The following is an 11508-nucleotide window of genomic DNA, read 5'->3' as shown; positions in this document are numbered from 1 at the left end:
AAACCACTGGCTTTCTGAGGGCTAACAAGGAGTCATCAGTGATCATAAGAAACAGAAATCTTCTTCCCACACCAAGGATACTATAATTAGAGAGCCTACAAAAATCCCCCAAAAGGAAGGCAAAGAAAAATCTTTCACCATTTGCCAGAAGCAGACACGGTGAGTGAGTTTGTTAAGGTACCAGGTCACATAAGACTTTTTGGTCCCCTGACCACTTCTTCCACCCCTATGAACTGACTTTATCTAACATCTAAGGGAAGCTGGGATCTAAATGACCTAAGCATGAAAAGAAAATTCCCACAGCTTTCTGAACACTAATGAATATTTTCTTTCTCCCACTATATTAAATTTTAAGAATCAACAAGTGATAAGAATTAAACATTTATTTTATTATGTCTTGGTCACTTAAGAATTGAGTATTGTAAATATAACCTTCACATGAGCAGATTCAAATGCTTTAGAAATGAAACTGCAAGGCACAAAATTAGGAAGATCGGGAGTCTTCACTTAGAACATAAAACATAATTGCCTCTTGTAAATATGGCACTTAGAGCTCTGACAAATGTCTTCCTTGGGACTTAACTATTTATTCTGCCACCTCTTTCTATGTAGGAGTCTTGGGCATCTTAGATGGGACATGATAACATTTGGTCTTCAGTTGGTAGAAATGTTCTCATACTTGGGAAGGTCATTGGATTCTTTTCCCATTAGCCTATATCACTTAAAGTAATTCTTCTTGGTGCCAATTTGGTGGGAATTGTAAGTTCAGACACTGAAACAGCATCACATGACGGTACTTAATTATGAGATTACGATGTGGTGGTGGCGGAGGTGGTGGTAGTTATGGTGGTAGGGTGTTTATTACACATCTCAACTGGTTAACTTCAAAAATCAAAATACGTATTCAAACATTCTCCTACAAAACCAGAAGACCAGAATTGAAAAGCACTAATGTGGGCCTTCAATCCTGGGTTCTCCCGAGGAATATGAAATTTGAATGTTCAGACACCATTGGGAACCCTAAATGAATAAATAAATAAATAAATAAATGTGTTTTCTCAATATGCAAATAAATGCAAGAGATAAGGAAGTCAAGCTAATCTAGGTCAATTTTATAGAGATACCCAGGAACTCCATTTTTCTCCCTGCAAATGTTCAGATACACAAGGAGCAATTCTCCAATATAAAAAGGTAAAGCTTCTATCCCACCTGGATACAGTTACCACTTTCCTTTCACCTTTGCTTTCTCTACACTGTACGTTGTTTTCTAGCGCCCTTCTACCCCTTAACCTTCTGCATATTCCTGCTGCCAAACCCCCTCACTGACCCTGATCTGTGACGATGAAAGAGAAGGACCCTGCCAAAAAGCAGTTCCTGGCTGATACCGCCCATCACTGCCAAGTGTAAAACTCTCCTTCTCCCACCATTCACCGAACATTGACACTGTTTTCCAGTGACAGTCCAGGTTTTCACTGAGATTTCCAGCTTTTCATGGAGTTTGAGGGTCCATCCATGTCCCAGTGAGTCAGCCTCAGGCAAGGATTCCACCACAGAATTTACTCAGAACATCTTCTCCAACTCCCAGGTTGTCAAGACCACAACCTTCCTTTCTAAGTTCTGATTCTATAGGGATTAGCTCTATGTCCAAGTTTTTAAGGACTAAAATAAAATCTGTAAAGAATTGGTGTGTGCAAACACATACACACACACACACACACACACACACACAATCATTCTGTCAATAGTCAGTATATTTTTTTCTGAAGACAAATTGTACAGAAAGAGAAATTATCATGTGAATATGGGCAGTGGTCAAAAGAATTCAACTGAGAGGCAGCCAGGTTGTTCACAATGGTTATGGAATTTAAATAATCTTATTCTAATGCCATCCTCTCTGAAAAAGGACGTGTATTATTCGTACTTATTCATAATAAGTCAATTAAATATATAAATATTAGTGAAATTAAAATTTCCTAATGGATTTTTCCCACAATGAGAATAATTCATTTTGCCTGTCCCTGAAGGAAGACCAGGCTGTTAAGGAAAAATACATTAGAAACCCTGAATATCCTGTATCCAAAGAAGTCATGCTTTGCTACACCATAATTTCTTCATGGCTTTTTTCACTTCCATATTCCTCAGAGTATAGATCAGAGGGTTGAGCAGAGGCGTCCCAATTGTATAAAACACAGCCACTGTCTTGTCTATTGGAAATGTGGTTGGGGGGCGTGTATACATGAATATGCATGGACCAAAAAATAAGACAACCACAATAAAGTGGGAGGTGCAGGTGGAAAGGGCTTTTCGCCTTCCTTCAGCACTGTGGTTACGCAGAGAGTACAAGATAACAACATAGGAGGTAAGCAGGATTATGAAACTCACTGTGCATATGGTCCCACTGTTGGAAACAACTAGCAAATTTGTCACATAAGTGTCCATGCAGGCAAGTTTCAACAAGGGCTGCAAGTCACAGAAATAGTGGTCAATCACGTTGGGGCCACAGAAAGGCAATCTCAAAGCCAGGAAAATTTGTGCCGAGGAGTGGATACATGATCCCACCCAGGCTAGAATCACCAAAACGCTGCAGACGTGCCGGCTCATGATGGTAGAGTATCGCAAGGGCTTACAAATAGCTACATAGCGATCAAAAGCCATGAGGATGAGCACCAAGATTTCCATGCACCCAAAGAAATGGGCTGCAAAGACCTGAGTCATGCACTCTTTGTAGGAAATGGTCTTCTTCTGAGCAAGGGCATCCACAATCAATCTGGGGGCTGTGGTTGTAGAGAAGCAGGCGTCAGCAAAAGACAGATAGAACAGGAAGAAGTACATAGGACTCACAAGGGTCCTGCTTGTTTTAATAGTCACTACAATGAGAAAGTTCCCCAACAGTGTCGCAAGGTAAAAGATCAAGAAGACCCCGAATACTGCCTTCTGCTTTCCTGCCTCCCGTGTCAACCCAAGAAGAATGAATTCAGTCACACTGCTATTCATCGTAGTACTACTGGCTGAAAGTAAGGTGCAGTTGAGAACAAGGGCTGAATCTGCAAAGAGAAGAAAAGAAGTGACAGCTTGGGAAGATCGGTGGGCTGAACTCTGAATGCCTTGCTTTTGCTCCATGTTATGTTACCTCTGACTGCCTTCAATCCTCTATGACTCTTGGTAAATCAGCAGATGCCCAAGCCTCTCCCAGATCTATCTGCTGATTCAGAAGCTAACTACCTTGGATCAAAGCCTTTGCATTTGGGGAGGTAAAATGAAATGTCCTTTAAAAATTCTGATTCCTACCAAGATTGAAAACTGCAGAACTTCAATTCTCCTTCAGCAAGTAACTTAACTGTGTTAAAAATTTAGCTTTCATTTGAACAATGGAGTGAAAGTATTTGCCTTACCTGTCCCTGGGTTTCCTTAAGAATTAAAACATTGTTTATGCACACAGATACACACATATATCTCATGTGTTATACGTTTTATCTATGTGCTTTGAAATCTAAAAGAGACTATTCCACTAAGATTAAGCACTCATATTGTTGGAGAATCCCTCTGGAAGAAAATACTCTCAGTTCAGTTCACTTATTTTTGGGTCTCCTACCCCTTCATCTCTGAACCCATCAGTTTCTTGGACATAATATGCTTTATAAAACTCTATTTTGACAATATTTTACTTAATGCCTTCGTGTTCAACATCAGCTTCCCTGATGTCATTATATAACCAATGTCAAGAAAACTATGAGGTTGGAATAGTTGAGGAAAACTGTTTACCTTCTTGACTGTACTGTGGGACTAAACTAGAATATTGAGCATTTCTGCCTATGAATTCAACATGCTATAAAATTCCTAATGATGCCTATAATCTAAATAGGCATCAGAGATGTTACTCAGAGATGTTCATTTTACCCTGAAGTCACCAGCATGCTTCTAAAAATTTCATCTGAAAAGTATCCCATAATTCCAACATACTATGTTATGATTGTTTTATTTCAAGTATTTGTTCATTACATATTGAGTTTGTCATTGAAATCATCATATAATATCATTTTGTGTCCTGATTTTGACTTGGAATTATTATAACCCTTCCTCCTATGTTATCAAACTTATCATTAGTTTAACTGTTAATTTAATTATGTGACTTTGTATAAAATTTCTTATATGGAATCTCTTTGACCGTTTTTCCTTTGAGATAGTTATATTGCTTCCAATTTTGACTCACATAAATAGCAACTTAGAGTAATTTCCCAAGCATGATGTTGCCATCCCAAATACTAGAGATTATCATTGCTGTGGATAATTACTAAAAATATTTTTCAATATTGTGTGTACATTTATTAACTATATTTTCTGATGAAATAATTCATGTTTTTCATTAATTATTCAAAGTACACAGAAATATGAAAGAAAATTTAAAGCTGTCTCCAAGCAATTGAATATATAATCCTACTCTCCAGAAATCACTACTTTTGCTTTCTTTTAGAATGTCTTTTAAGAAACATTCCCTAAGTATATTAACATATGTGTGTATCTCTACATCCTTTTGCTATATACACATATGGTCAATATTTCAAAGTTGATGATTTTGCAGAAAAGCTGATGAACCTGCAAACAAACAAAAAAGGTTATTTTATGACATGATCTTATTCCCTCATTTGGTTAGTAGAAAAATTGTATTTTGTTCTATACATACATATTTTTATCACCAACCACATATTACATTTTACTACATTTTTAATGAAAATGTTGTTCTAATGAGAAATTTTTATCTTTGTTCAGTTCATAATTTGCAACCTTGGTATTTTATCTGGGATGGATATTCATCAAGAAAATAACTACATTTCTTGGTCAAGAGCACAGTTGCTGCAGTCAGATGTCTTGGGTTCAAATCCCAGCTCCACTCTTTACTAGCTGGGGAAAACTACTGTACACATAACCATGAATACACTGTAGATAAAATGAGAAAAAGATCCAGCTCATGATAAGTGAGAACTATGTAAGTCCCAGCCTCTGCTACTTTCCCTATTGTGATTTTACTTTTTCCCTTTTTCTGTGACCTTTTTTCCTTTTCTTATATTACAAACTGTCCATTTCCCCATTCTAATTTAGTCTTTCTCCAAAACATTTTATAATTGTACTACCATTCCCTTCTCTCATACTTCCATAATCATCTTTGATTTTAAATATCAAATCACAATTACCTGGACTTATGGCAAAAATGGGCAAAGTACTCACTTCTTCTTAATGATTTTTGAGTTTTAAAATACACGTAGATGATATCATTAATTATGTAAGGGACTATGTGGTTGGTATTACAAGTATAGAAACAATCTGCAGAGAGGAGAGTTAAAATTACTAAAGGGCAGATGGGTCAGTGAAAAACTGAGGATTCTGTTAAGAGATGAACTATAACTTTGACTGAAGAAAGTCAGGATCTGAACCAGGTTCTCTGAGATGCAAACATCCTAAAGCAAACTAGAGAGGTAAGTTAGCACAGTGAGAGCATCGAGGCTGAAGCGGAACCACTGGATTCATACCCCACACACTGCTCAGTATCGTGGCATATTGCAAAGCCCGAACATATCTCTGTGTTTTATTTTCTTCACCTATAAAAGTGAAGAGTAAAATAATCTACTTTTTAGTGTTTCTATGAAGGCTAAATAATTCAGTATGTACGACGCAGAAGAGATGCAGGTATTTAGTAACTGTGATTGGAATGGTTCTTTCATTATTATTACTAGTATCAACATTCCATTATGATTATTAATATTAACAAGATATTAATCTACCTGTTCATTTACCCATACTACATCTGCAAAATGCTTTTTCACACTAATTTCCTTCCCCCAAGTGACTGAAATCATCTTGGCACTAATTTGCTCATGGATCAGAAGCTGGTAATCACAACTCCAAATATCGCTAATACATACTAAAAAACAAATACAAAATGCAAACAGCTTCCCTATATGTGAACCATGCTGACATGAGACTAGAAATAAAACATACCCTTGGTTGTAAAGAGTTTGTGGTCCAAAGACACGAAAATCAGAGGGGTGAGAGCATTTGACATGAAAGAAACCAACCAAAGTTTTAATGGCAATGATAGGACAAATAGAGAAGGTCAATATGAAACCGCTGGTTTAGACTGATTCTAGTATCATAGTAGAAAACTTGGAAAAGCAAGGTTTCATCTCTGCCAAAGGCCATGGAAGCCACGTTATGAAATCTGAACATATTTTTGCAGTCAAGTATGAGATTTGGAGTTATACAAGATATGAGAGCTGATTTTATTAAGATTTATTCAGCACAGAACAAAATCATTCAGCTGTTTATCAAAATTTAGTCATCTAGTTTTCTAAACATAGTCCAGTTGGATTTGAGCTTATCTGGAATGAGGTGCCTTCTCCCTTCAAGATGTCAGGGTTGCCCTGAAGACATCCATCTTTGAATCCCCTGCATTAGAAACTCAATGGACAGCATACAGGTGGATCCACTGTGGCCCCAACAGAATGAAGATTGACCCAGCAGCCATCCCGAGTATGATTCAATGGTGACTCCAGACCTGTACCTTCCCCTCTCAGAGGAGGAGCAGATGGGCTCCCTCTCAGCTGTCTCTGTGGGGGGCGGGGAGGAGGCAGCAAAATCACACACCTCCTCTCAGCTTTCATAAGATCTTTTGGTCGTTGTTGCTTTTTAGTTTGTTCGCATTACTAAGACTTAATTTTTTTAGAGCAGTGCTACATTCACAGCAACACCAACACACAGGTACAGAGATTCCCCATATGGTTCCTAGCCCCCACCCAAATATCATCCCTGCCATTACCAACATCACCCGCCAGAACGGTACATTTCCCAGAACTGATGAGCCTACCGTGACACATCCTCATCACCCAGAGTCCAAAGTTTACCCCAAGGGTCACTCTTGGGTGTGGTACATTCCATTGTTTCAGTAAATATTAGTAACATATATCCATCATAATAATATCATAGAGAGTATTTTCACTGATCTAAAATAGGATCAGTTTAGATTCTCAAAACATGGGACATAAATATTCCTTTCACACAGTGTCTAATACTCATTAAATTCTAAATAAATGTCTCACACCATTTTCTTGGAGAAAATAATACATCATGGAAGATAACGATGTGAGTTTTCACTGTAAGCATTATTAGCTCAAACATAGTACAAAATCAGGCTGGTTACTCATAAACAGTAGTATTACAAATGGTCAATCCTACAATTCTTTAAGTGGACCCTCTATGTTTCTATACAGAAAGAAAGGACACAATTTCAGATATTCCGTCTTCTCCTCGCTCTATCCTCTCTCTCTTTTTACCTCCTAGCTACAACTTCAAAAGGAAAAGTGGGCGTTCTAAAAATGTGATAAATCATAACTTATGATAAAAGGGTTACTGTGGTTTTCAAGTGCAAAGGCTGAAATACTCACCATGACTTTCAAAGTCCTCAAATGCTGTGCCATAGTTTTGCTTACCACCTTTCCTCCCAGGGCTTCTGCTCATGTGTGTTCCAGCCATGCCTGACACTTGCTGTCCCTCATGAGTATGTCCCGACCATCTCATTCCCTACATTTTCAATATTTCTTAGTGGCTAAATGACCTTCTTCTGATAAACTTCCACCTTCCGCATTTACTTCCTGTGTCCAGAGTATCCTGTCCATCTCCTCGGCACAGCCTTCCAGGTTTGCCCAAACAACTTTCTTGCTACTTGCCTTCCACTGCTAAAGTGTGTGTGTGTGTGTGTGTGTGTGTGTGTGTGCGTGTGTGTGTGTGTGTGTGTTTGAATCATGCAACCCTTGATTATAGTCTTCTTTCCTTTTCTCTTTAAAATCTTCATTCATTGGAATTTATATCTCATTAGGCAAATTCACATTGTTCTATTTTGTGCACGTCCGACTAGGCTGGGAAGCAGCTCAGCAGAGAGCAGTCAAAAAGAAACCAGTACCAGAACTCAAACCTTTGTGCTCCATAGTCATCTCTCCCTCTCGAACACTCCACACCTCACCCACCACTGCCCTGCAAAGCATCAGACTCCATTCATTTGGGTGGAGCCGGCATAAAGCCAGAAACCATGAATCAGTAGAGAAGAAAAGCACTGCCATGCCCAGTATGTACCCTGACTCTCAAATTGAAGAGGGATTAAAAAAGTGAGCAGAATTTATATTTCTATTTATGTTTATATTTATTTATATTTATATTTATATTTATTTATGTTCACATTTACCATTTAAGCCCACAGTGTAAGGTTGAGCAAAGAATCTTGTTAGGGATAAAGAGTACTTCTCTCGGATTTTAATAGAGACTTTTCTTCTCATTCCTCCACTCAATATGTACCCCTTACCCCAACAGCAGAAAGAGAATATAATTCTTAGCTGTAAGCAGTTTTTTCAGGTGGTATGGACAGCCAACTTTAGTATCATAACTGGCAGAATAATCAGTATACCACAGATCAAGGTATCAACAGTATTAATTCATAGAGACTGCGTATGGTCAGTATACAACCTGTTCCTTTTCCAGAACTTAAGCCTTGTAAATAAGAAATCCAAATGAATAGGGGTGCTTGGGTGGGTCAGTCAGTTATGTGTCAGACTCTTCATTTCAGCTCAGGTCATGATCTCATGGTTTGTGGGATCAAGCCCCACATTGGGTTCTGCGCTGACAGCCTGATTGGGATTCTCTCTTTCTCTCTCTCTCTCTCTGTCTCTCTCTTCCTGCCTCTCAGTCACTCATTCACCATTTCTCTCTCTCCCGCTCTCTCTCTCTCTCTCAAAATAAATAAAAAAAATTGAATGAAATAAATAAATTGAGGGTCAGCTGCTTATTTAATCCATTAAATGAAAAAGAAACCCATATGTAGAGGACACTATACCTCTGCCCCCTCAAATATACCCCCAACCCTTTCGATAAGAATTTTTCCGGAGATGATGCTGCCTCAAGCAGAGGCCAGTGAAAGCTGGGAGCCCTGACACACTCAGATCATCTCATCACTAAGACAAATATGTTCCCGGAACTTCAAGCTTCTCAGGATACAGAACTAACTCATGGCAACTGCCCTAAAACCCAGTCTTGAATGGGAGGCAAGGAAAAGAACATAGTTTACTTGGGTTTGAAAACTTACCTTATTGCTCGTAAAGGAGATGAGATCCAATAGAGAGCTCCTAGATTTGCTCTTGCAATTCGGATTTACTTTGAAGATGAATCATGTGCAGTAAGTGTGCAACATGTGAACTGTACATCGAATGGATTTACTCAGCTTTCCAGTGCAGTGTCTGTGGGGAGAGGAGATACTCCACAGACAGCCAGTCTTCCTTAAACGGACTGAGTTAGAGCTGTAATATCAGCAGAAATTTTCTCACTTCTATTCTTAAAACTTACGAGAATAAAAAGGAAATATCCTCAATATTTGATGATACAAAAGTCTCTTAAAGCAACTCTGTAACCCCAAAACAACTCCCTGGAAGAGCACGCGAATTAAACATTTCTTCCTCCTCCATCTTATATTTATAGAGATTACATAGATGTTCACAAATGCCGAGCCTTTGGGGGGACAAGGACTCTGGCCTTCCACCAACTGCAAGGGATAATCTCAAACAATCCCTGACCACAGCAAACCTCAGTGCCAAGGATTCCTGAACAAGGCCATCAATGGGCAGATTCCGTTCAGAGCCCTTCTCCCCCTCCAGTCTGTCCTAAGGGACACCTCTCATTTCAGTTACCAAGTGCTCCACTCCTGTCCCTGCCCTACAGAAAAAGCAAGCAGGTATAGATTCCTGAAAGTTCCCAAATGCTCTGCTCTTTAAGCCAACTCTTTTGTAACACCACACAAAACTCAGAGCCCATGTACAAGTTTAACCACATGTGATATGATTGAATTCTAGCTTCACTATTCATGTCTCTGTAACTTTAAACATGTTTCTAAACTTCTCCCTGTTTCTTATTTTAGAAAATGTCACTCTTAGATATAATATAAATCTTAAAGATACTCATAAATTATAAAATTACAATGAAAACTACTCATTAAAATTTCTACACTTTCTAAATATTTTGAAGTCAGTAAGTTGTCAGGTAAAGAGAGAAGGGAAAATATATGGAAATGAAGATGTTTTCAAGTAGTTTTTATTTTTAAATCAATTCAAGTTATACTTAACAATGAAATGCACTTTTGTTATTGAGCAATTCTACACATTACTCAGTGCTAATCACAAGTGTCACAGACTGGCTACCTGTGGAGTATCTTCTCTCCCTTGATCTCCTTTACTATTTCACACAGCCACCCACCTCCCTTCAGCAACCAGCATTTTCTGTTCGGTATTTTAGAGTCTTGGTGTTTTGTTTTCTTTTTCCTTTCTTTGTTCATTTGCCTTATTTCTTAAATTCCACATATGAGTGAAATCATGTGCTATTTGACTTCCTCTGTCTGAGTTATTTAGCTTATGGACACTCTAAGTCCATCCATGTTGTTGCAAATGGTAAGATTTCATTCATTTTAATGCTATGACTGCATTGTACATACCACATTATCCTTTTTAATTTACATCCAAGGTAGTGAGCATATAGCTCACTAATAATTTCAGGAGTAGGATCCAGTGATTCATGCCCTACATCTGACACACAGTGTTCATCCTAATAAGTGTCTTCCTCAAGGTCCTTTGTCCATTTATTCATCCACTCACACACAACCCCCCCCCAGTCCCATTCTGTATGTTCTCTATATTTAATTTTAGTTTCTTTTCTTGTTCGTGGAGAGAGAAAGAGAAAAAATTGATACTTATTCCCATTTTTATGAAAAGATTTTTCTTCAGTTTTTTCTACTGTATTTTTCCATTTTTGTGAACTTTTAAATCGATTTCACTTTCCTCATTTCTTTTTATTCTGTTATTGTATTCATTATTTTAAATTTTCTACTGTTTGCCTTTTTTTCACTACTATTCTTTCCTTTTTTTCTCTATTCTATCAAACTTCTTTCAACAAACATCCAGAACACACCTGTGACCAGCATCCTTCGTTTGATTTTTTTTGTGTTGATTTTAATTTTTTAATTTTTATTTATTTACTTTATTTTGTTAATTCTTTTTCTTCCTTCAAAATGATGAAATGAAAGAATTCACCCCAAAAAAAAGAAAAGGAAGAAATGGCAACCAGGGACTTAATCAACACGGTTACAAGCAAGATGACAGAACACGAATTTAGAATCACGATAGTAAGAATAATACCCAGGGTAAAATAAAAAACAAAAAACATGAAGAATCCCTTTCTGTGGCAAAAAGGAAGTAAACTCCAGTAAGGTGAAATTAAAAATGCTGTTACTGACATTCAATCTAGAATGGTGCTATGGTGGCAAGGATGGATGAAGCAGAGCAGCAAATTCATGATACAGAGTACAAAATTATAGAGAATAGTGAAGCAGAAAAAAAGAGGAAAACTAAGGCAAAGGAGCAGGATATAAGAATGAGAGAACTCAGTGACTCATTAAAAAGGAATAATATCCTAATCATAGGGGTC

General features: G+C 37.8%; 1 protein-coding gene across 1 annotated transcript; it reads right to left on the bottom strand.

Annotated features, from left to right (window-relative positions):
• Positions 1-2085: 2085 nt before the first annotated feature.
• Positions 2086-2994, bottom strand: LOC123602631 (olfactory receptor 4C11-like). The gene has a single exon (XM_045487090.1). The coding sequence runs from the start codon at positions 2992-2994 to the stop codon at positions 2086-2088; it is 909 nt and encodes a 302-aa protein (XP_045343046.1).
• Positions 2995-11508: the final 8514 nt, after the last annotated feature.

This window comes from Leopardus geoffroyi, chromosome D1 (assembly GCF_018350155.1).
Source record: "Leopardus geoffroyi isolate Oge1 chromosome D1, O.geoffroyi_Oge1_pat1.0, whole genome shotgun sequence".
In the NCBI taxonomy this organism is placed as follows: domain Eukaryota; kingdom Metazoa; phylum Chordata; class Mammalia; order Carnivora; family Felidae; genus Leopardus; species Leopardus geoffroyi.
Note: the sequence above shows the minus strand (reverse complement) of the source record. Positions and strands in the feature narration are given on the sequence as shown.

Excerpts from the sequence above, each read along its gene's own strand:
- LOC123602631 (XM_045487090.1), bottom strand. The coding sequence starts at position 2,994 with ATGAATAGCAGTGTGACTGAATTCATTCTTCTTGGGTTGACACGGGAG.